Source organism: Mizuhopecten yessoensis, unplaced genomic scaffold (assembly GCF_002113885.1).
Source record: "Mizuhopecten yessoensis strain PY_sf001 unplaced genomic scaffold, ASM211388v2 scaffold3079, whole genome shotgun sequence".
NCBI classification, from domain to species: Eukaryota; Metazoa; Mollusca; class Bivalvia; order Pectinida; family Pectinidae; genus Mizuhopecten; species Mizuhopecten yessoensis.
The window spans coordinates 582,397-609,593 of record NW_018404865.1 but is presented as its reverse complement, the minus strand read 5'-3'; the positions used below and the strand labels follow the sequence as shown (position 1 = coordinate 609,593).

Below are 27,197 nucleotides of genomic sequence, written 5' to 3'. Positions count from 1 at the left end.
CGATTCCTCGATCATATGCCCAGGTGCACCGAATCATCTGACGTCATCGGAAAACTACATTGAAGTTAACATCGATAAACGGTTCAGGTATCACTTCTAGAAATGACGCAAGAGTAAAACGTCATTTAATCTAACCAATGAGAAGACATGCTATTTATAGAAAACTATTATGATTTGTTTGCTTTAAAAGAGTGTAGTTATGTCTTAACTTTGTACTAAAACGAAGATAAAGCTACTCTGCCAGAAATATTTTATCAAATCGCGCTTATAAATCACAGATGATATTTCTCTCACAATATTGACATTTATCAGTATTCTTATCAAATAGTTTTGTAATCAGTGAACGTTTATAGTGCTCTACGTCTTTAAAGCAGGCATGACAATGTACCAGAAAAACGAGGCTTTTCGGCAAATGTTTTGCGGATTTTATTGTTCAGGGGATTATCATAACCGAGTTTAAACGTATGTCTCACCGGAAAACAATAGAATTAAGAAGTGTAATCAAAGCAGTAATTCAAACTCAAAATCGACGCAAAATATATTAACAAGCGGCCCCATGGGTCTACATCGCTCACCTGGAATTTGTCTCACAATGGTAACCTTAAAAGTGGGCTAAAATAAAGCTACAGGCAAAATATCAGCGTCTTGACTTAAAATAATTCAAAAGAACCTGTTAAAAGATTGAAACACATTTGACTCCTGTGACCTCGAAAATCCAACAAGGACATTAAGATGAACAATTTTATAGCCGACCTTCATCCCAGAATGCAACTAGCCAACCCTATACCTTTTGTAATTGGGATAATGACTTTAAAACATTTAGACACAAATGACAAGATGTGACTTGTGAAAGTGTGTCAAGGTCATTCACATGTAAACTTGATAGCTCTTCAAGTGAGCATGATATTGTTCACATATCCTTTGCATTTGTGCTCTTTAGAAGATGTTGTTTAAATATTTCAACATATCTGACCCCTGTGACCTTGAATATGGCTGAAGGTCATTCATTTGACTAAATTTGGTATCCCTTTATACCAGCATGTTACTGGCAAAATATCAACACCCTGATAATTTTGGTAATTCAGAAGAGGTGTTTGAAAAGTATTATAATTAAAATATTTGACCCTGCGACCCTGAATATGAGTGAAGGTCATTTTTAAAACAACTTCGGTAGCGTTTCATCCCACTCTAGGTCTTTTTGTTATTAAGAATGTGTTTAAGTAAAATCTTGACGCCGGACGACGGTAATCTCACTTGGCGCTTTGGGCCAGAGGAGCTAAAACAAACGAAGCTATGATACCTGCTGTTCTAGAAGGAAATCCGACGACACCTGTCACGTAAACCAAAGTTTTGTTCCGAAAACATTTTTCTCCGGATTTCCTTCCACGGTATGCTGTTTAAATATTAAACAAGAAGCCCAATGGTCCTGCATCTCTCACATGTTATAAATCTCACACTTGTAACCTTAAAAGTGATCTAAAATAAAGCTACAGGCAAAATATCAGTATTTATGATTAGAATTCATTCAAAAGACCCTGTTATTTTTTTTAAAACATTTTACCCCTGTGACTGAAAGTCGAACAAAGTCATTGCATAGTATCAACATCCTGGACCCATGGTTATTCAGAAGAGGTCGTTTAAAGATTTTAAACAAATTTGACCCCTGTGACCTTGAATATAAGTCAAAGTCATTCACTTTAACAAACGTACTAGTCCTTGATCCCAGCATGCTACTTAATAAATATCAACATCCTGAGCCTTTTGGTTATTCAGAACAAGTTGTTTAAATATTTTAAACATATTTGCCCTTTGTGACCTTGCATATGAATCAAGGTCATACATTTAAACAAACTTGGTAGCCCTTCACCATGGCATGTTACTGGCCAAATATCATCACTCTGGGCATTTTGGTTATTGAGAAGAAGTTGTTAAATTTTTTAACATATTTGACCCCTGTGACCTTGCATATTTGTGAAGGTCATTCATTTGAACAAACTTGGTAGCCCTTCACCCAAGCATGCTATTGGCCAAGTATCATCACTCTGGGCATTTTGTTTATTGAGAAGTTGTTTAAAGTTTTTAAATATTTGACCCCTGTGACCTTGAATATGGGTGAAGGTCATTCATTTGAACAAAATGTGTAGCCCTTCATCTCAGCATGCTACTGGCCAAATATCATCACCCTGGGCATGTTGGTTATTGAGAAGAAGTTGTTTAAAGTTTTTAACATATTTGACCCCTGTGATCTTTTATACAATTTAAGGTCATTCATTAGAACAAACTTGGTAGCCCTTCACCCAAGCATGCTACTGGCCAAATATCATCACCCTGGGCATTTTGGTTATTGAGAAGAAGTTGTTATAAGTTTTTAACATATTTGACCCCTGTGACCTTGAATATGGGTGAAGGTCATTCATTTAAAAAACTTTGTAGCCCTTCATCTCAGCATGCTACTGTCCAAATATCATCCCCCTGAGCAGTTTGGTTATCGAGGAGAAGATGTTTAAAGTTTCTAAATATTTGACCCCTGTGACCTTGAATATGGGTGAGGGTCATTCATTTGAACAAAATGAGTAGCCCTTCATATCAGCATGCTACTGGCCAAACATCATCACCCTGGGCATGTTGGTTATTGAGAAGAAGTTGTTAAATTTTTTAACATATTTGACCCCTGTGACCTTGAATATGGGTGAAGGTCATTCATTTGAACAAAACGTGTAGCCCTTCATATCAGCATGCTACTGGCCAAACAACATCACCCTGGGCATGTTGGTTATTGAGAAGAAGTTGTTATAAGTTTTTAACATATTAGACCCCTGTGACCTTGAATATGGATGAAGGTCATTCATTTAAAAAAATTTGTAGCCCTTCATCTCAGCATGCTACTGGCCAAATATCATCCCCCTGAGCAGTTTGGTTATCGAGGAGAAGATGTTTAAAGTTTTTAAATATTTGACCACTGTGACCTTGAATATGGGTGAGGGTCATTCATTTGAACATAATGAGTAGCCCTTCATATCAGCATGCTACTGGCCCAACATCATCACCCTGGGCATGTTGGTTATGGAGAAGAAGTTGTTTAAAGTTTTTAACATCTTTGAACCCTGTGATCTTTTATACAATTTAAGGTCATTCATTAGAACAAACTTGGTAGCCCTTCCCCCAAGCATGCTACTGGCCAACTATCATCACCCTGGGCATTTTGGTTATTGAGAAGAAGTTGTTTAAAGTATTTAACATATTTGACCCCTGTGATCTTTTCTACAATTTAAGGTCATTCATTAGAACAAACTTGGGAGCCCTTCACCCAAGCATGCTATTGGCCAAGTGTCATCACTCTGGGCATTTTGTTTATTGAGAAGTTGTTTAAAGTTTTTTTAAATATTTGACCCCTGTGACCTTGAATATGGATGAAGGTCATTCATTTAAAAAAATTTGTAGCCCTTCATCTCAGCATGCTACTGTCCAAATATCATCCCCCTGAGCAGTTTGGTTATCGAGGAGAAGATGTTTAAAGTTTCTAAATATTTGACACCTGTGACCTTGAATATGGGTGAAGGTCATTCATTTAAAAAAATTTGTAGCCCTTCATCTCAGCATGCTACTGTCCAAATATCATCCCCCTGAGCAGTTTGGTTATCGAGGAGAAGATGTTTAAAGTTTTGACCCCTGTGACCTTGTATATGGGTGAGGGTCATTCATTTGAACAAAATGAGTACCCCTTCATATCAGCATGCTACTGGCCAAACATTATCACCCTGGGCATGTTGGTTATGGAGAAGAAGTTGTTTAAAGTTTTTAACATATTTGACCCCTGTGACCTTGCATATTTGTGAAGGTCATTCATTTGAACAAAGTGTGTAGCCCTTCATCTAAGTATGCTACTGGCCAAATATCATCCCCCTGAGCAGTTTGGTTATCGAGGAGAAGATGTTTAAAGTTTTGACCCCTGTGACCTTGAAAATTGGTGAAGGTCATTAATTTTAACAAACTTTCTAGCCCTTCATCCCAGTTTGCTTCTGGCCAAATATCGACACCCTTGGCCTTTCGGTTATTAAGAAAAAGGCGTTTAAAGTAAAATATTGACGACGGACGACGCGCCACGTGCCAGGTGAGCTAATAATATAGTCTATATATGGCGTTTCTCTCTATAGGGAAGTCACCTTCGTTATCAAAAAAGAAGTATTTGATTTTAAGGCGGCTCGTTTGAAGGAACATATGGATTGGGTTTACTTACTTCATGAAATAGTGTGTCATCGAGCATTGCTTTTGATTGAAGCCATTTCCCTGGACGAAAATGCATATTTATAGCATGGTGTTTTGTTTATTTTAGCCAAGACGAGAGCTGCACTTTGGTAATCGAAAGTGGTATCTGTAGCGGCGACAGTGGAGTCGAAGTTGAAATAGATACATTGCGTTTAACTAGAGTTGACTCTTTGACGATCTATGATGGTAATGTATTTCTGAAATATATTGGTTTTCTACATCGTGTTTAAAATGGTCTAGTTCATAAACAGGTATCGCTTATATTATAAATTGTATTTTGATGATAATAGATTTGTACCGTAAAACCTCGAAAAAGTTTCAGTCGTTTAATTTTCCATCTTGCTTAAATTTATTATTTCCCATCAATTCTGCTACAAATGTATATGTATCCCACTTCCTCACAATAACAAAATGATGATAATATAACGAGAATCGATGTGCATAATGTTGATTTGGTTTTATCAGCTTTGACCTCCTATTAACGGCTAAGATCTTTTAAGGACTTTATAGTGCTACCCCACAAAAATAGCATGCCAAAGACACCCATCACATTACTCTACCTGGTCATGTTATCCGAACAATGGGCATTATATAAAATGTTTTGCTGGTTATCTTGTCGCCGATCATGTTGACTTCTCTGTTCGCTGTTTCAGGACCTTCTACGAAATACCCGGTAATACCGTTGCAGGTCAGCAGATTGTATCGCGTTGATAATGTTCCGTCCAAAAGATCATCCGGGAGATTCATCACCGTAGTCTTCCAGTTCAATCATTACACTTACCATAGAACGGCCAGGCTGCGCTACCGTAATACTCCAATCGGTAAGCTGATCCGGAAACCCATTTTAGAAGAAGGAATAACTGCAGAGCTCTATAGTTTTTAAATAAATTATGTGATCATATTTCGGAATATTATTTCTCACCTTGGTAAAGTTATAGTTCTTTCACAGTTCGCACTACTGGGAAATCACTATTTTTGTTTAATTTCGTTGATTTCGTGGATATTCGTCGTTTACGTACGTTCACGAAATAGTTACAGGTTTGACATAAAGCCCTTCCTTGTATGAACTGCACATGTATTCCAAGAATTAATGAACCGACAATATTGTGTTTTATGGTGAAACCACGAAATATGGACCCTACGAAAATAACTGATTTCACAGTTATAAGGGATAGAAAATCATCACGTAACTTCATTGACTATAAAATAAAACACAGTTTTGTTTCAAAATCTCTCAAAGAAGAGTGGTAACAATTATTTTATTGAGTGTTCCAACATTTCTCATTCTTGGTGCGTAGTATATTTTCCCCCACTTCAAATGCTATACTGACAAAGAATCGAAATAAAAAAGCAAGTAGGCTGGCATAAATTAAACCCATGGCTAGTTATATATTTATAACATAACAACGCAATTATCTTATTTCATTCAAAGATACTTTGAAATGAAAAAGAACATGGTCAATGAAAAAATGACTTGACCAGGCAAAGGTGACAACTTCTTTATGAAAATAAAGTAGAAAAAATCACTCTTTATACTCCAACATATATTTAAAATACTAATATAATCAAGATCCTGCTTGTGTATGTTTCTAGTGGTTTAATGTGCGAAGGTAATATGAAGACAGCTACCTTCGTAGGCACCACCGGAAGGAAAGAGTAGAATAGAGAGAAACAAAAAGACAAATCTTAAGTAATCGTAAGAAGACAGCAAAGCCCTGAACTCTGCAGGGCTCCACATTATTAGCCTCCTAGGACACGTAGTGGGATACAGGTCTGTACTTTCTCCGTACCTGCACTGTCTTATCCCCGCAGAACCGGGGGTGGTTAATAACAAGTCTTTTGTTTAGGACAAACTGAAGAAACCAAGAAAAGACCTGCTGTATCCCACAGCTTGTGTATCACAAAAGGAAATGAATGATGGGTCGCCTGCAGAGTCGGGGGTTTTCTCCTGTCTTCAATTAAGAGAAGTCTGCAATTAAGAGGACATTGATTGAAGGAAACGAATGTGGGAACGCCTGCAGAGTCAGGGGATTTCTTCTGTCTTCTACTAAGCGGACATTGAAGGGACCAAAACTGACCTGCTGCCCCCGTTGCAAGATTATTTTTCATTTCTTATCTTTCCTTTTCTTTCTTTCTACTCACCTTTTCTTCCCGGAGGTGTGTCCTTAGGCACCCGTTATCATATGACCCTGGCTGTTGCAAGAACGTTAAACCCCAAGCAAACAACCAAAACCTGTACCGGGGGAAAAGCGATACGAACACATCGTTGCCATGCAGTAAACTAGTAAAACAGAGCAAGTGTTTCATAAGTGAAGAACTGTTTTCACTTTTGGTCTTAAGCATCCTTAAATACTGTAAAAGAGACAATCTCCTAAAATTTCGACTTTTACATTAGCGTGAATGACAAGATTTGCTTTGGTTTTATTTTGTTTAACGTCTTATTGACAGTAAATGCCATTTAAAACAACTGCGTCGATATGTGTTGTGTAAGCGTGCATGTGTGTATGTGTGCCGGAGATAGGGTAAATAGAGGACTTGATATCCATGGATTATACAGAACTAATGGTCAGGGTCGGTTGATTGTAGTTTTATTACTCTATCAATATTTCAGGTCATTTTAGTAGGTTCCTCCATGTGTGATGAGCATGCATGCATGTGTGTATGTATGCCGGAGACAGGGTATGTTGGTGTAATTGCCTCCATGTGATAGCGCGGATCTGATGCCGACTTTATAATGCTACCTCACTGAAATACCATACCGAAGTCAACGCACCCAGCACAACATTCCACCCGGTCACATTATACTGACAACGGGAGAACCAGTTGTTGTCATTTCCCTTAATAATGAATGTTAAGCAGAGAATAGCAACTACAATTTTCAAGGACTTTGGAATGTTCCGGCCAGGCGATTGAAATCCTTGTCTTCTTCAACTAATTAGTTAAATAGAAACATATCTTTGTAACAAGTTAACCTTGTGTAGCCGTAATTTAGTCTGGCGTTGCTTACACGAAATAATAGTTTCAGAGTGAAATATCTAGTAAAGCCCGGTGTATGCAAATCAATTCATCCTACAAAATAATGGATAAGACGCTATGTTTTGCAGATTATCTGCTAATCTTTTCTGTTGCAGGCCGATTTCCTTCAAACACTGACAACGTCATTATCGAAAACTCCGTATCTGATACTTGTGGGGAAGAAATATTAATTGCGTACCAGGAACCAAACTTCATCACATCTCCAGGATACCCAAGGGAATACGACAAGTAGGTTCAGAGTCAAGTTGGAATTTTATTAAGGAAAAGAAATGATATTTATAAAAACAGAAACATACTAAGCAATAGCAACAGAAACAGATAAACACACTGCTTTTGGTACGGTTTTTTATGTTCATTTCTATGTGACAATTTTATTTTAATTATTATTTAATTACAGAAAGGCAGGGAAAATATTGAATGAAAAGGTAGAAATGAAAGAAAAAGTTTGCTTTTGTGTCTGTCATCATAAAACATTGATATAAACAACCACAAATAATGGTGTTTTATTCCTTAAGGCAGTTTCGTGTTTTCAGTACCTGTTCGAAGATTTTTCTGAATAAATTTGTCTCGTTGACAAATATTTATGTTATTTGTGTCTTTTTGGGTTATTGATTGATTGTAAACACTTACATAAACAAACCAATTAAAATTATTGTTATAAACGAACAGCAAAAACACAGTTAACACAGTTATTTTTTTCAATCGAAAACAAGGGCCGCGTTGTTCGAGTGGTTTAGATGATTGATATATATGATAACTAGGCCTCCACCACTGGGTCGCGGGTTAACCTGGGACAATGGTCGGTGGAATTTCTCCATGTACTCCGGTTTTTTTCATAGAAGCCTGGCAAGTCTTTTAATGGCCATAGTTTCAAAAAAATCAATCGGAAGCTTTTTGGGTATTTCCGTTTTAGTAGTCGCGGACTAATCATGGCGTGAAGGTATATCGGAAATTCCCGAAAGGCTTCCGATTTACGTATGCTGCATTTGATAACCATCAAAACCGTGACTTTCTTCAAGAATGGTCTTTCTACCATAAAACGGTTTGTGAAAAATAAACAGAAAGATCCCACACAGAAAGATACATTCATCTTATTCATACATTTATTTGTGGTTTTAAATGTAAATAACAGAATTAAAATGCTACCAGCATCAATGTTGGGAAAAGAATTTCAATCCTTAAGTAAGCATGCAAAGTCAATATTAAAGGGGTTTTGAAATAAAAAAAGGACGCATGTGAGGAAATTAATAACTTTAAGAAAACAAGACCCAGTGGCCTTAATAACTCACCTTGTATTTTATTTAAATTTTAAACCTGTTGATAACCATGTAGGTTTATCAAAGGGGTTTTGAAATAAAAAAAGGACGCATGTGAGGAAATTAATAACTTTAAGAAAACAAGGCCCAGTGGCCTTAATAACTCACCTTGTATTTTATTTAAATTTTAAACCTGTTGATAACCATGTAGGTTTATCAAAGGACTGCAAGAAGTACAAGTTGTAAGAAAAACTACATGCAAAATTATTTGGGTGGGTAAGACTGGAAGAACATGAATTTTCATGTAATGTTCCATGGAGGTAGTCTGTACCTCCGGGCGAAACACACACTTGGCAAAGGATGCTCTAATCCAAATTTGGTTAAAAACCCTCCAATCACTTGGAGGGAGAATGATACTCTGTTTAAAACATTCAACAAAATTGAATCCCTTTTCCCCAAAGATGCTCTAGAACATGTTTGGTTAAAATCCCATTCATTGGTACAAAAAGCGAAGGATTTGAACTTTTTCCTCTATTTCCCCTATTGGGCCTCACATGCATCCTTCTGCCAAAAAAGGGGACCACAGCTTCAATTTATACGAAATGCGTCTTTTTAACCCTTGCATACTTATAAATAAATAAATTAATAATATTTATTCAACGTCATGTACATTGTCAACAAACAAGCTTTGCATATCTTTTATTACGACGCCGTTAAGGAAAAAATGTTGTTTTCGTGGTGGTGGAAAATCAACAGGGGGAATAACCAGCGTTTAATGTTTTTCCCTAATAGGCCCCATCCCTCTGCTTCAAAGAAGGGGCCCACATCCTCAGTGTGTATTTAAATGATTTTTCCCTTTGCATGCTTCTGACTACATTTGGTTTAAACCCCCGTTTATACAAACCTAAGCCCCCTTTGTCCAAAGATGCTATAGAATAAATTTGGTAAAAATCCTTCCATTTGTTAAGAAGAAGATTAACCTTTTTCCCCTTTTATGGCACCGCCCCTCTCTTTTAAAGAAAATTGAGAACCATTTGGTCAATGATGCTCCAGACCAAATTTGGTCAAAAAGCTCTAAGCCGCTAAGAATAAGTAGCGATTAAAGGAACTTAAAGGAACAGTTGACGGACGCCGGATGACGGACGCTCCGCCATTGCATAAGCTTATCTTGTCCTCATTCGGGCCATATGAGAAAATTATATTGCGATGTTATAAAGATCCAATAAAACTAGCTTTACATGACACCACAGTTTCGTTGAATATTTTTCAGCGCATTGAATTGTAAGTGGACGATAATATCCGGTGATAAATGCAACAATGACGTCATAAAGATCACTATTCACACCATGTCTTTAGAGGGCAGCGACGATGAACTCATAATCTATGACGGTAATGTTTATTATTTCTTTCTTTAAAATCTTTTAAATTAAATACTCCTTTCATTCTATAAAGCGATAGAAACACTTAACACTTCGCCCTGCAAGTTCGGGGAAAGAGTGGGTCTATTGCATGGAAATGCATGCTATCGTACGAAGCGACTTATGTGGAACCCCCTGCAGTGTTAAGGGTTTCCTCTGTGTGGGGTGTTTAGGGGACGTTTGAGAGACCAAAAGACCAACTGTTCTCGTTTCAATACTTGGTATCTCTATCTCTTCTATTCTTGCTAGAGATCCCTTCTATTCTTGCTTCTCTACTCTTAATTTCGGCCGGTGGTTGGTAAGACATGCTGTATACTGGAAAACTATCGCCCAATATTAAATTCGCCTTTTACATAAAATTACTGTATTTATAATGCTGTCTACAAATGTTCTTTGTAATGATAAATTCGCCCTCATTTTGGAGGTTGAAAATGGCAAAACATAAACTGCAGCGAAAATTATACCCATGAATACAGTAATTCTTTTCAATTCTAAGCATACCAGGAGGCCCAGGCTTGAATAGCTCACCTGGTATTTTATTTTCAATTAAAACCTGCCGAATACTTTACCAGTTTATCAAAGGAGTACAGGGAATACAAGCATGAAGGAATAAATCTGTTTGAATTGGTAATAAACCAAGAACACGAGTGAATGCTTCATATCCAGCAATTTTGTATATTGTTATTGCATGGGAATCTCAACTGTTTACATGTTATGACCCAGGTAGGTAGTCTCCAGCAATGGGTCTGGACCTTCGAGACAATCATTGTAGGATAAATGTTTTTGTTCTCTTCATGCCTTCTAATTGTATATTAGGTTAAAGGGTCGGAATAAGATCCCTCAATATATATGGAGGGTGAAGGATTTATTGATTTACCTCTATTTCCCCTTGGGGGCACCACATACCCTGTTTATATAAATTGAGTCCTACTTGCCAAAGGATACTCTAGACCAAATTTGGTTAAAATCCCTCCATTCGTTTGTAAATATTTTTTTTAAACATTGAGCTCTATTTCCTCTATTTGACCCGCCATCTGTCTCCAGGGGGCCACACAAGCAATGTATACAAAATTGAGCTGTCTTTGAAATATTCGTGCATGTTTTTATTATTGTTCGTTTGAACTGTTCTTTATAACATATTTCTATGCATGTCAATCAATAGGTGATTCTGAGGTAGACCCTGTGTTGGCAAAGTTATCCGGACAGGAAGAACCGCAAGTCATCACGGCGTCCGGCACCACCATTGTTCTCATGTTTTTGACGGACGACACGGCACAAGGACAAGGATTTAATCTGTCCTACACAAGGACGAGGAGTATTTTTACACGTTTACTATTAAACTAGAGATTTGTTTTTGTAAAGTATATCTCCCCTTTAAAGATTTTAAAGTTACTCGCCCGAACAAGATATTCCTGAAAACGTCGCACTTATATGACCTTTACAGTGACCTTACAACAGTGCTCTGTACATCATCAATGGGTTTTATAAGGAGATATCTTTAACTTAATATGTGTTTGGCCTTTTCATTAGAGGAACTGCCTACTGCTTAATTATAAAATCCATATATGAACACGTTCTAATTGCAATGGGGATCATTACAGAAGTCCTCAAAACTTACCCTATAGTTGCAAATTGTGCTTGGATAGTGTTTACACAGCCACCATATACTTGCATATTTAGTTTAAGCAAAATTGTTGGCATCACCTCTGCGTTCACCTTAAAATGTTTGAAATATTTAGACTTTGTTTTTTTACCTTGAGGTAAAGGCCACAGTGACCTTATGACAATACATTGCACATCATCTGTAGGTGATGTAGTTATACTTCGGGTTTAATTATGATATCTTTAACGGTTTAATACTTACAGCCCGGACAAGATATTCCGGGTCAAGGTTAAAAAGACCTATTGTCTATTGGCGATGTAGGTAAACTGCAAGTTTCATCAAGATTTATTTAAAGGTTTAGAAGTTACCATCCGGACAAGTTCTGATTAGAAGAACCAGAACCAGAATAATTAGTATTAATACGATATTTCTTCCTTCATTCGAACATGAGACATAATAAATGACATTGATTTGTAACATAATATGTGACAATGCCTTTCATTTGTATTTTGAAAAATCAAGCTAATACGCGATATTGAAAATCAAATGAAATGTTTCCTATTTCGCAAAGACATCGATGGTATCAAAGCTAATTAGTTAATGCATTGTTAATGGAGCAAAGAAGAGGACACTTAATCCAATAAACATGTTAAAGACAATGAAAACAAACAAAAAGGTAAAATACAAACGTAAACTTGAGGAGTAAAAGAGGATTTGTTACATATATTTCTAAAATAGGACAATCATTTGTTTTATGTAGTTAAGAAATCTAACGACACCTGCTGTCTCGAAACGAGATTTGAGACTTATCAGGACTTTTCGCTTATGTTGAAAAGACCTATTGCAGCTAATCTTTTGATTGGTAGCAGATGCGTTAATAGTATTTCAAGTATGTTGTAGGCTAAGGTCTAAAAGTGTTATTGCAACATTTTCAAGTAGGTCAAAAGTCCAATATGGCCGCCATGAGGTCATAGGTCAAATCTAGAAAAGGCCATTACTCAAAGATAATTTATTATACAGCATTCATGCAATTCAATATTTGTAGATATTCTTCAGGGTTGACCTCTTCTCATTACATGTTAATACAAAGCGGTCAAATACAAATTCTCGCTGTTGGTTCAAAGGTCACCAATTTTTTATCTGTTTAATTTTTCAACTTTTTTGAAAATTCATTTTGAAGTTAATAGTAAATGGTTATCTGTTCAATTTCTTATATTAATTGTTACTGAACCAATTCCGTTAAAACCATATGACGTGTTCATTATTGCCTTTAATTTTTTTGAAAAGCCAACACTATTATTAAGAAACTTCAACGATCTTTTTCTCCAATTCTGTGAATGCAACATTAACCACAATTGGTACATGTATACCTCTGGGGGCTATCACGAAGTATTGTTAATTTTTGGAGTGATTTGAATTTCAAGATGGCTGCCTCGAACTCCGATTGGTTAAAAGCCTATACCATTATTTTTCATTTACGATATCACACACAAAGCATATGATATATTCGGTAGGGGTCAAAGTTCAAATGCACTATATTGGGTAACAATATATTTTCAAAAACTTCTTCTGTTCTACGAGATCTCTAGTTTTGATATTCGATTTGTAAATTGCTGAGACGTTAAGCTACCAGGTTTGAAAAAAATGACCTTTATTAACTATCAACGTCACAAAGGACAATTTGTTTTTAAAATCTGGCATCTGTTTGGCTGGAACATTTTGGAACTCTTCTCAAGAACGGCTGCACCAATTGTCTCTTTACTTTCATGAGGTCCCATATAAGTGTTGCTACATTTCATGCCAATCCAAAAATCCAAGATGGCCTCCATTGTCTCTGATTAGCTGAGACATTTTTAACTTCTCGAGAATGGCTAAAGCAATTGACTTATACCTTGGTACAATTAATCCTTATGGGGTCCTGAACAAGTGTTGTATCATTTTGTGCCAATTTGAAAATTCAAGTTGGCTGCCCCAATCTCTGATTGGCTGAGACATTTGTAAATTACTGAGACGTTAAGCTGCCAGGTTTGAAAAAAATGACGTTTATCAACTATCAACGTCACAAAGGTCAATTTGTTTTTAAAATCTGGCATCTGATGGGCTGAAACATTTTCGACTTCTTCTGAAGAACGGCTGCACCGATTGACTCCTTACTTGGTGCAATTAATTTTTACGAGGTCCCGAGTAAGTGTTGCTACATTTCATGCCGATCCAAAAATCCAAGATGGCCACCTGAACAACTGATTGGCTGGGACTATTTTTTACTTTACATTTTGAGGCAGTCAGATTTTGACCAAAATTGGTAGATACGTTTTATGCTGGGATATTGTTTAACCTTAATTGTCCTTAAGTGTCATAGTGTAGCAAGCAATCATGAAATACCCGTCAAATTATCTATGACAATTTCTAGTCATACAATTAGCTTTTTTTCGCGTGTTTGCTAAGGTCAATGCAATCGAGCAAAGGGTTTTACTGTAAATGGTTCGTTATATTCTTTGCTCTGATGTTGGTCCTCAAGATTTTATAGATACGAATAAGTAATTAATGAAGGACACATTCGGGCAACCGTAATACGTAAATGTTCGAATTTTCGTTAAAAAGTAAGTTTTATTCAAAGATCGAAAGCGTTTGCGCCACAAAGGCTCTAGCGGCCGATTCATACTCATGTTTGTCCCTCACACCTTCAATGGGATTATCTTATTGAAGTGATGTTTACTACTCAAATCAGATTTCAAAATGCTATTAAATTGCGATACATATGATACTAGAAAATGTCTATAAGTCTGTATATAGCAACCGTGACCTTGGCCTTGACCTTGGAACCCTGAAACACAACGATGTCCGATGTATACTTATACTTGACCTTTGCATAAAGTTTGACACAAATCTGTGAAAGAATGAAGTTGCTTAGTGTTTACATTGAATCGGGACGGGACGGACATGGGCAACACTATATGCCCCCTGCACCTGCTAATACAATAGCAGTGGAGAAACCTTTTCTTGTATGAAAGTTTTACGCAATGTTCCAGTATGCCTCTTTGTATTACTTACAGCAACTCCCGTGCTAGCAGAGTCAGTCACCATCAATAAAACGAAACACACAGCAGTGATGGCTGTCGATTTTATATCTGGTACCCCACCCCGCGCAGTGTATTGGAGCAAAAATGGTTTCATCATTCCTGAGGATGACAAACACACTTTCACCGTGACCCCGGCGTCGGTCACAGTGGAACCTGATGTTTCTTTGGACAGATTCACAGCCACGCTAAGGATAACTGAACCTGATCCACCAGACTTTGGCCTTTACAAAGTGGCTGTCGTAAACAGGTTCGGTTTCAGCGAGCGTGTGATCTTTCTCCGGCGAGGAAATTCAGGTAATCTAAATACCTCGATATAAACATAATCATGAAGTTATAATTTATAAAGTCTAGAATATGTGCTTTAAAATTTGGTGCACTTTTCTTCATTTTAACATTTAATGTTCACTTTGGTTTTATATTGTTTAACGTCCTATTATCAGCTAAAGTCATTTCAGGACGTGCCTACGTGAATGTTGTGGATGCGTGCATATGTGTATGTGTGTTGGAGACGGGGGTATATTGGTGTACTCTCCTCCTTGTGATAGCGCGGATCTGGTGCAGACTTTAAAGTGCTATCTCACTGAAATACAATGTAATCAATATTAATTTTACAGTCCCCGTTATAAAAAGCCATTCAGTGTTTCCCGACAATGCTACAATCATGGTGACGTTTTCATCAAATTCCAACTTTAAGGTAAATACAAGGCATTGCTATTGTTTTTAATCTTGAGGTTAAGGCCACAGTGACATGATTGCACTGTACATACAAGGCATTGGTACTGTTTAAATTAATTAATCTACGTAAGCAGAACTATACAAACGTCTTTTTTGACTTCACATGAACTTGAGGCTGTGTGCGAACGAATGCATGCACGTAAGCGCAATACACCATAGCGCACGCCAAGAGAATGGGTTCTTCTGTAGAACAAACGATTATTACCTGCGACATGGAATAATGGCATAGCTGTAGTATTACTGTTGCTTTTCATGTGCAAGTTTCATCGAGTCACTGCTATGTAAAAACAGCTTCTCTGTCATTATATCTTCGGCAAAGCATCTCTTATGGTTAACTCAACCTACTGCTCAATTTAATAAATCGTACAACAGCAGCTGGGACATGACATCGATGTCAGACTTATTATATGATTACAGGCGCTGCTTTCGTAGAAACATATTCTAAAATGTATCGTATATGAAAAGTTTATTTTATGCAGTTCAATAAATATGGGGTTATATCAATTGACCAAATAATAAAATCTGACATATTTTACAACCGAATCGTTCACTGTTGATGTACGTTACATATTTTAACCTTTTTATTTCTAGTCTGATGTTTACATTTTTTTGTGAATGTCTATCTTTACAGTGTTGCTTGGCCCTAAATGAATCGCATTGTCGATGGGCCGTAAAACAATACAACAAAACAAAAATAACTATCATATGACCATTTCCATATCTTACTCCGTATCAACATTCAGGACCTCGGCCCACTTGGCTGATATGGAGTAGGATATGCAATTGGTCATACGGAATGCAAATAGAATAATGAAAAGAATGGTATGAATTATATGATTTACACATGGGTTCAATTGCTAAAAATTGAGTTCTAGAATATTTCTGATTTTATTAGGATTTTGTTGAAAATATTGAAAAAAACGTTTTGCATTGGCGTATGTTTAAAAGATGAAACAATTGCAAACAATGATATATGTATGACACAGAAACTTAACCAAACAATTTGTTCGTAGTTGTTACACTGCACTTTCACGTATTTGTTTTAATATCCGTAAGGTCATAACAATAGCATTGTTTTTCAGTACGCAGGTGTAATGTATGTGTGGCGTATACATGTAGTGAACTGTTGCCGATATGTGCCAGACAACGTGATTATTTTGGACAATATGACCATTTAGTCCACGTTTGTCTGTATAACCCAGGATATATGTGATCAGTGTCCAAAATATGTTTGGTCTCAAGCATGACAATAACTTAGATTACTATTTCATAATATGTAAGCATAACTAATCCCGGTATGGTCTCGAAATTAAGTAAGTTGTTGCAGACAGCCAATTAAAAGAATTATTTTAATGAACATTGCTGTGTTTCATCATTGGTACAAAGTGTGTTTATACAGTCTGTGATAACTGGGTTGTTTAGAGCTGTACATTTAACTCTGTACTACTGTATTGTGTATTGTAAATATGTACAGTAACCGCTTCTCACCTTCCGTGTTTCGATATAACTGTACTACTGTTGAGCCAGTACATTTCTGTCGAGCAACTAGCTCAATTAGTTTGAGACAGTATTTCAAAAGTCCATGGTTCGAATCCCGGTCTAGAATCACTAGTTCTTTTACATTCATACTGTTGCTGATTAAGATTGCTTTAATTGCATCTGTACTATTCCTCATAAAAGCCAAGCAAGGTATGGTTTCTTTTCAGAACTGATTTAACAAAAATATAATCGTACCGCAAAAAAACTGTTTGTGATAAAAACATACAGTTTATGACAGTATTACGGAAATCTTTAAAAAATACAAATGGGTTTCTTTTAGTTGGTTTATTTTTTCAACGTCCTATTAACAGTTATGGTCATTGAAGGACGTACCTCACCGTGTTTCGTGCATTCGTGCATGTGTGCCGGGGACAGGGAACTGTCTTCCTTGTGATAACGAGGACCTGATGCCGGCTTTATAGAGCTATCTCACTGAAATACCACGGAGAAGGCACCCAGCACAGCCTTCCGCCCGGTCACATTATACTGACAATGGGTTCACAATATTACCCTCAATGCTAAACGTTAAGCAGGGAATGACAGCTACCATTTTGAAGGACTTGGGTATGTTTCGGCCGGAGAATATAACCCATTGCCTTCCTCACCTCACGTTCAAACATTAAAGCCAAAAGTGAGGTGTTGCCAATGAGTGTGTTAGGAAATAAAACGTAGTTAGAAGAAGTGAAATAATAAGAAGATGCCAAAAATTGCGGTGAGTTCAGCATATTTACTTTGGTTGCTTTTAAATTCCGAATTCTTACGATCCATGCAGTGGGTATCAACAGGTATATTCTTTTTCTCGATCCCCGACATGCAGGGAGAGTTAATTACATAGTAGTACACTTTATCAAAAAAAGGCCCAGCTTTTTTAATCAAATGCATTTTTTATGGTCGATAGATTGAATGGTACAAGAGACATCGGTTAATTAGTTACGGAAGTGAAGTAACTATAACAACAGCGCGAGTAGAAGACAAGTACAATGGTGAGGCAAACGAAGCTCTTGTCAAGTCCGTACTGAGTAGCGCTAACCCCACAGAACGTGACTACGTGGATTACATGTGTATCATCAGAAACGATATCGGAACAACGGAGATATCCTTTTATATTGGTTTTCCTGAAACAGGTAAAAAGGGAACAATCGTATATCCTAAATGGTTGAGTTTTTAATCCACTATACATCATTTGAGAGTACCTTTAAACATAACATGATTGTATGCCTATGGTTTACGAGATCATGCTAATGCAGACTCGTTTTAAGATTACATCAGATGCATATAGTATTCAAATATTACTAGTGTCGCGATTGTGGCGTTTAAATGAAACGTCACGATATGAGCTGCGTTGTCCTTCCGTCCGTTCGTTAATTTGTTTCCTTGTCATCGCTGTACTTCCTTCAATAATGAACACATCTTGATAAAACTTGGTACACATATTGCCTTCTTAAATCATGACATTAAAACGTTATTTGGCGTTTGGAGTTACGACCCTTTTTCATTGCCAAATAAATGTATATCATCGAAAATTATCTTTTTATTAATTTGTTTTATTCCTTCCAAATTTAGTATGGTAATACATACCCCAACATGCTTAACAACGGTGACAGTAAACACATTTATAGTATATGCCACTACCTGCTTCCGATTTATTTATACCCTTCCGATGGTCTGACCGGCGTATCATGTTTCCGCTCGCGGTGCTCTCGTTTATTTATTCAAAATCAAATTTATAAAAGCACCTCACTTAGCTCTCAACTTGTCTTCGTTACATTTTGTTGAACATTATAAGACGCTGTTGATCAAACAATTTGATAGAAAACTATGACAGAGAGCTGTGGTATGTATAAAAAAAGGAAAATTACCTTACAAAAGGAGATAATATTGGGAATTCGTATAGGTTTATTAATTTTATTTAGTTATTCCAACTCTACGATTTCAGGACTTTGCTTTAGTCGTGTTACCTTTGTTTTGTGTTATTTGGTCAGTCATATCTTCATTTCGTTTTTTCATCAAACAGAACTACCCAAATTATTGGTTCCTTCGCCAACTGTGGAAATAAGTGACCAAGAAATCATCTTGTCGGTGAACTTTGACTCCAATATTGCGTATCCATCGGCAACCTGGTTTATTGGCGACGTTCAGATTGAGATTTCGGACAAATACTCTATGGAATTAAAGTGGAAAGGGGTTTATTCCCCGGATTGGACCGCAAACGGATATCCATATCGTTTACATTCTAAGGATTTCGAACGTGTTTCAGGAGGAAAAAATGATCAACGTAGTGTTATCGACATCTACACGTATCCTCATATTGGTGGCAGTAGATCGTCGACCCAGCCAAATGCTAATTATACCGCTGTGCTAACTATATCTAAGATTAAATCAGAGGACTTTGGTTTCTACAGAGTTGTCCTGGAGAATGAAGCCGGGAAATCACATCACGTTATTGAGGTTCCTACACCGGAAGGTATTTGAAACAGTTTTGTTTGGTTTTATATTGTTTAACGTCCTATTAACAGCTACGGTCATTTAAGAACGTGTCTCCATGTGTGTTATGTGTGCTGCTGGAGACACGGTATGTGTGTAATTTCATACAGTGTATATGTTTAAAAAATAATATGATTCTAAAGCCATAACAGGAAAGAACAAGCGTATGCATTTATAACAGTCTTCAAAGATATGGTTTGGTTTGGTTTAATTTTGTTTAATGTCCTGTTAACAGCTAAGTGTCATTTAAGGATGTGGTCTTCGTAGAAATAATGTAAACATTGAATATTTCCAAAATCAAAAGGCGATTTCTTTAAATACACAAGTTCTAGATTTATTTTCTTTTACGAGGTAAAATATTTTTAGTTTTGTTATATGGGATTTTTACGCCATCGCAACATCTATGGTCATATGAAGACGGTCCCTAGGGAAAACACGACGGGAAAAATCCGGAGAGTAGGCAGAAGGTGAAAATATGTGAAGTGTGGTAAATTGGGCAGTAGATAAGTTTTGGTCTCTTCGATGTTCTCTACACAGAGGATAAAGTAGAAAATAATTATTTTATTAAATAAAGAACGCAATATGAACATGAGATAACGTTTTACATTATGTGGGGTACACTTAGATGATTTTCTGTTTTAGTTTTCCCATATGTCACATGTGATCAGGCAGGTACGACTCAACTCGTATGCAACGTCACTTCATGTTCTTCAATCATTCACTCATGGATCCATTCCGTTGATGGAGAAGTCATCAGGAACCTTCCCGGTGATCAAGATGGAACACTCAACACGCTTACAATACCTTTGTGTATGTACTCGGATGCAGGCACCTACACGTGTATTGCTACAGACGAAGAAAGTGGAAATAACATAAAACTTAATCATGACAGAACTACACTCGCCGTCAGAGGTAAGAAACAGTATGAGTCTCATCAAAGGTTTTCCTTTATCATTAGTACGGTAAATCGTTCTGGCTGGTCTTTAATTCGGACCTTGTGTGTTAAAGCATTATCTACAGGACCTCGTTTCTGTTTGTTTGTCCATTGACCCAATAAATCTTAAGTCAAATGTTTGTTTTCTAGCTGTTCCTGTAATTCTGGATTCCGCTGTCGCGATCCAAAGGGAGGGTATACATCTAGAAGTACCATTCTTTTCCAATCCTCCTCATCGCTGGGTCACGTGGCATCGAAATGGTTACACGGTCGGTTCATCGTATGGACAATTAATAGAAACGGGACCACGTGACGTGATTCTACCGATGTATGGCAAGATGTGTAGCAAGGTGGGGAACGTGACATCGGTATATGTGCATAATCCAACAACTGGAGATTTTGGGAAATATAAAGTTACAATCGCAAACGAAATGGGAAGTTCCGAACATTTCATTGATGTTCAAAATCCGTTGTATGGTAAGTATTTAACATGTTTACTGTAAAAGATAATGGGGATAAGAGGTTTGTTGTCATGACAACAACCTACAATCGAAAAGATTATAATGAATTAGAAGTCAATTAATGATGAATAAGAGATGTTCTCATGAAGACATATTGCTTATAATTGACTAACTATTTCTCAATTAAGATAAATCGTTGATGAAAGGAAAGTATAGTGAAACAAATTGCTGTATTTCCTGACTTTTGTTATTAACATTGTCGGCACTTGGGGATGTATGCGAGTGTGATATTTTAGTGATGATTTTACAAGAAAATGAAGTAAAACAGGAACAGCTTCGCTTCTAGTGTTGCGATTGATGTTATAGGGAGATTCGTTTTAATAACAGATCAGAACAATTATGTAAATACCTAGCAACAAACACGGTGCGGGGTTGACACAGATGTGCAATTACGTTCTAAAAATTATCACTGATCAACAGAAGCTATTTTTGTTAAACGTCTGTTCACTAGCCAAGGTCACATGACTAAGTGTTAAAGGGAGACAAAAAAGTGTCTTGGAGGATATTTGTCTAAATGTAGGCAATCTTTACGTTTCATTATACACATTTGAATGATTATTTAGATGCGCACGAGAAGTGTTCAAGGTGATATTGGGATACGGGTCTTCCCAAATGACGTCATTGATTTACAGACTTAATTTCTTATCCGGTCTAGCATTATGCTTCATGTATGTGATCTCAAACGACACTGTAATAACGATTTTGCGTTTCGACATTATGCAGTCAAAATTAAAGCTATATTATTTAAGCATCGTAGCAATAACGCAAACATCTTTTATACAATTGTAAATATCAATCGTACCTTTAGTACAAATTGGTGTTTTACCATTCTAAGACAACGGTGAAAGTAAAAAAGAACAGTAGCTGTTATCAACCCTACATTTATTTCTATTACTAAGCATTTTCCTTCTCTCTACTTCTACATTTTTTGCATTGATGTTGCACGCTAGTGAGGAAGGCAATGGGCCCTATCCCTATGCCGGTACATACCAAAATTCTTATTTTAACATCCTCGCAACATCATAGGAAGACTGGTGCTGATAGAGATAATGTGTGTTTGGTTTGATTTTATATCGTTTAATGTCCAATTAACAGCTAAAGTCATACTTATGTGTATGTGTGCCGGAAACATTGTACATGTATGTTGGTTTACTTGCCTCCTTGTGAAAGCGCGGATCTGATGCCGATCTGGTGTCGACTAGTGCTATCTCACTGAAACACCACGCCGAAGGCACCCATCATAGCATTCCGCCCGGTCGCATTATAATGACAACGGGTGAACCAGTTGTTGCCATTACCCTCTATGCTAAACGTTTTGTTGCCATTACTCTCAATGCTGAACGTTAATCAGGGAATGACAACTACCATTTTAAGGACTTTGGTATGTCCCGGCCTGGGGACACAACCAATTGGATTCCTCACCTGGATGAACGTTCAACACTAAAGCCAAAATTGAGGCACTGCTAAGTAAGGCTCTAGGACAAAAAAGTAATTAGAAGTAGAGAGAAATACAAAGATCCCAAATATTGCAATGAATGTAGCAGACATATTTTGGTCGCTTGTGTGTCCCCAAGTAGAGGGCACAAAAGCAAATCCTCAATTCTGCAGGGGGTTCTGGCATTGGTTGCCTCTTACGATACATGCAGTGGGTAACAGGTGTATTATTTTCTCGATCTCCGACCTGCAGGGATGAGTTAATGTCAAAAATAAGGGAATTTTAGTTAAGAAAGAAAAGAGAAAAAAAGCATTGCAGTTGGGGACGCATATCCATTTAGGTTTCAATTTCGCTTCTTGCGACATATTAACGGCCTTTCAACAAAGACGAGGTCTTAAGTAAAATAAAATCCGAGGGAAAAAGGATAATGATATATTCCTCGTAGAAGGACAAATGCACTGATTACATTACTGTTTTTTTATATAGCAAACCCAGTGGCTTCCAGAGACGTCACTGTTTCCATGAATGGATCTTCCGCCATCCTTAGTGTGAAGTTCTCTTCCTATTACCCCTACCTCAGCGTGAAATGGTACTTCAGAGGTGAGGAAGTCCAGGAAAACCATCCGGTCAACAGGTACGTGATCCAGACTAGCCCGTCTGATGACGCTACCGACTCCAGTCCAATGGTGCGGAAAGAGCACTCAGAATCTACCGTCCTGACTATAACGTCTGCATCAGAAGAGGATTATGGGACGTATGACGTCATTGTTTCAAACGATGGGGGACAGGCAGTGATTCCAGTGAAGTTGACTGTTTATGAAGAAGGTATCAGTAGTTACCAAGATATTTAGACATAATATGAGATATTAATGATGTGTAACGTATTTGTTTGAAAAAACTTTGGCTTTCGGAAAGTCTGGTCTCGCTCCTAATTTTGTTCAAATCCATTACGTTTTGTTGCAATATTTGCTCAATAAACAGTTTCTTTAGCATACGCATTGAGTTAGGCTTTGACCATAGTCCCTCGACGCTGTCGGGATTTTATTTTTCTATTACAGAAAACTCTATTATAGTAATTATATTTCTTTAATCATAATTATCCTTTTATTGAGGTTTCCGTTTTACAGGTATTCCTAAGGTTGTTGGCGAAATGACTGCTGTTGTTTCCAATTCGACGGGGGAAATATCTGCTACATTTTATTCCTCTTCAAGCTATAGGCTCATCAGGTGGCTGAAACAAGATAACGAAATAACCAATGATTCGTCAAAATACATTATTGTCAACGAGGATATTGACATCGAGATACTGTTCAAAGGAGAAACGGTTGCGAAAACTGGAACCAAAACGAAACTGAGAGTGACGTCACCTAACGACAAGGACTATGGACTCTATAGTGTACAGATCTACAATCACGCTGGCATGACTGAGCGCTCAACGACACTAGATAAAGGTAAGTCTGAGTAAACTCTCCGAACCGTCGGTAAAATTGAAAAGAAAAAAATAATAACTCAGTTTATTACTGAATTCGTCATTTGGGGCCAGACAACAATAATAAGATTTTCATGCTATCGCTCTTACTATTTGGTTTGTTTGTTTTTGGTTTAACGTTCTCGCAACAGCCAGGCTCATATGAGGACGGGGGCCTAGGGAGACACCGCGTGAAATATAAAAAGATAGGAAAGAAAGTCGACAGGAAAAATTGGAAACTAACAAGATCCGAAGTGTTGCAACGGGGACAGTATATCAATTTTGGCCTCTTCCATGTCCCCTTGTAGAATACATGGAGGAAAACCCCCGATTCTGCAGGGGCCCATTAGTCGCCTTCTCCTATACACATGAAGTGGGATAGATCAGGTCTATTGTTGATTTCTACACTGTCTCCTTTAACATAATCTCATAGCGAAAATGATCAGATATCAATATAGATTATTTGTTTCAAATCATTAATTTTTATGGAGTTGTCACGGGGTTCAATAGAGCGACAATCATTAACAGTTAATATGGTCCAGTACAGAGAGTGTCAGAAACACATAACCGTACAATGAAATGTGTATATTCTGTGTCCAAACTCAAATTAAACAAAGGATACAAAGCCTTCCCCTTATAGGGTCGGTCCTACATAGAAACTCGTTTATCTTAATTACCACATTTTAAGTCCCCCATACCAGCTACAGAATACATAGCCTTATCTGAAACGAGGTGCCATAGCTTGTCAGTACTCTGCAAATCTCCTTACTAAACAAAAGCCAGATGAGGACACTGGACATCTCCACTGCTCTCGTCCTCAGATAATAGGGTGTATATTATGTTTCAAATCAGATCACTCACACCTTTCACAGTATGTATAAAATCTTGGGCAGATATTCGGAATTCTCGATAAATTTATTGTGTGGAACAGTGTAGTTGAAGTGATTTACCAACCTGATATCATTGTCAATCTTAATTGTGCTATTTATAAAGTGATCTTCGTTAGTAGGGTTTCCCTAGCACTGGCACAGACTATAACTACGCATTAAAAATAGATTTTCCGGCATGACTAGCTTTTAAAAATATTTTTGAAAAGAAAACCATACATCGCGAGACTTTTTATGAAAAAGATAATAAAGGTGAAATGAATAAAATGTTAACAACAACAATGTTTTAAGACTAAAACAATTAATTTGTGTTGACCGGGATTCGAACCCATGGCTTTAGATTGATATGTTCAAGCCTAACTGTGCTACAGCTACGTCCCAACTGCAGGGGAGGTAAGTATATATTAAGTAAAAACATTACGTAGTGGGACAGGGATCTTTAATTTAATTTTCGATTTTAAAACCATTTCCCTTATTTAAAATGTAATTGATAGACATGATCTGATTCGTAATTATACCAATGGATAACATGGCTTTGTTTTAATTTTCAGAATGTACATAAGTTCTGAACGAATTTAAGTGGGCGATCCGATCCTGCTTTTCCCGGACTCATCTTCAAGGTTATGAAATTAATGTTCTTACCTATCAATTTAACTTAAACAGATTTTATTGGAAAATGTTCATTTATAACACCTTGTGTAAAACTTGATTAAAATTTCAATGATTGATATTTTAACTGTTTTTATTTTAATTCCGCGAAACGGCGTTACAATTAAAATCCTTACGTGGAAAAGTGGTGTTAGAACAAGAATGAAACATATATTGTAAAACTTGTCACCAATCAATGTAAATCAACCTTGAACATTGTACAAGTAGCTTGTGTAAGAGTTGTCTAACGTGACGGTACAAAACACCTGTGATCTACAACACTGCAAGTCAGGGATCGGGAAAAGAATGCACCTGCTGTTACCCTTTGCATGTATCGACTAATTTACTGAAATACCATGCCGAAGGCACTCAGCCCAGCATTCCCCCGGCCACATTATACCACCAGCAGGTGAACCACTTATTGCCATTTCCCTAATTGCTGAACGTTAAGCAGGGAACAAACTACCATTTGTAAGGACTTTGGTATGTCCCAGTCTGGGAACAAAACCATTGCCTTCCTCACCTAGGCGTACGTTCAACATTAAAGTCAAAAGTGAAGTGTTGTCAAGGAAGGCGCTAGGAAATTAAAGGTAGTTTGATTAGAGAGAAATATAAAGTTCTCAAATTCTGCAATGGGTGTAGCAGATTTCATTTGCTCGGTTTTGTGTCCCCAAGCAGAGGACCTTAAAGTGAATCCCAAATTATGCAGGTGTCTTCCTCCTTAGTTGCCTCTAACAATCATGCCGTCTGAGAGTGAGGGAGCGAGCTTTTGTGAATTGACAGGTGTTGGGTGTGACCAAAACGGGGGAGTAGACAAAGGTTAGTATGATTGTGTGTAGCCTGGCGAGAGGATTCTGGTAAAGTACGCCAAAGTGTGAGCATGTAATCGTAGTACGAGGGCTGGATCCATGTACTGTACATATGTATAACGTGTACTGTAAACAAGACGATTCGGCGAATTAATGTCCCCCACCGAATGTGAAAATCACAGATGATAAATTCGTGCAGGAACTAATTCTATATATGAATGTTTGATAGACCCAAGATATTCAATAAGGAATAGTGTCAGTGCTACTATTGCAAAAAATCTGGTTGATTTTAACTGGTTAGTGATACCGTTTTACTATTAAATTGCATCTGGTGACACTATGTATGCTTCGTCTTCAATGCAAGTGAACCCATGCTCCAAGCAAGAGGTTCAAGTAACTAGTAGTGTAGGAGATAGAGCGCAGACACACTTTTTCTTTGATGAAGGTCAAAGGTCAAAATGTAGGTCAGAATGACCTACTTTTGATTCACATCACACCGCCTCACCAAGGTGAACTCATACCCCAAGTATAAATATCCAGTGACAAGTAGTGTAGGAGATAGAGCCCGGACAAGATAGCGGAAGGACGGAAGGAAGGAAGAACGGAGGAACACGACGCAAAACTATAGTCCCCTCCGATTCCCGGTGGGGGACTAATAAACTGAAGAAATGGATGAAGTAATGTATGTATAATAAAAACTCAGCAAACCAGTGGCTCCGTCACAAAGAAACCAATTATCGTTCTTGTTTAGGTAAACATAATATATTGAAGGGCTTTCAGCTGGTTCATACAAGTTGTTTATAACCATCACAGGCTTTTTCATTTTGGTATGTATTTTGTTCAATTCTAATACGTCGTTGATGTAACAATATTTTTATTTGTGAATAACCATGCGCTTGCATTTATTAATTTCCAACAGACCAAAATATCCCGCAAATGTAAGAAGGCGAGACTGGGAAAGGGGTTGATCAAGCTTGCAATAAAAAACGTTGATTAAACGAATGCATTGTGATATTTAATAAACATTTATCAGTAAATGTATAAGCCGTTTTATACATTTGAAGCACATTTAAGACAT

The 27,197-nt window shown here is 37.2% G+C and overlaps 1 protein-coding gene across 1 annotated transcript; it reads left to right on the top strand.

The window, feature by feature from the left end:
- Positions 1–25,383, top strand: LOC110446956 (titin-like). The gene is made up of 15 exons (XM_021492305.1): positions 1–87; positions 4,334–4,452; positions 4,920–5,087; positions 7,398–7,530; positions 9,829–9,947; positions 11,139–11,291; positions 14,633–14,953; positions 15,274–15,353; positions 17,832–18,057; positions 18,948–19,397; positions 20,060–20,329; positions 20,502–20,828; positions 22,794–23,132; positions 23,435–23,758; positions 25,214–25,383. Exons 5-15 carry the CDS (start codon positions 9,905–9,907, stop codon positions 25,222–25,224), a joined length of 2,544 nt encoding a protein of 847 aa, XP_021347980.1. The 5' UTR covers positions 1–87; positions 4,334–4,452; positions 4,920–5,087; positions 7,398–7,530; positions 9,829–9,904; the 3' UTR covers positions 25,225–25,383.
- The last annotated feature ends 1,814 nt before the right edge of the window (positions 25,384–27,197 follow it).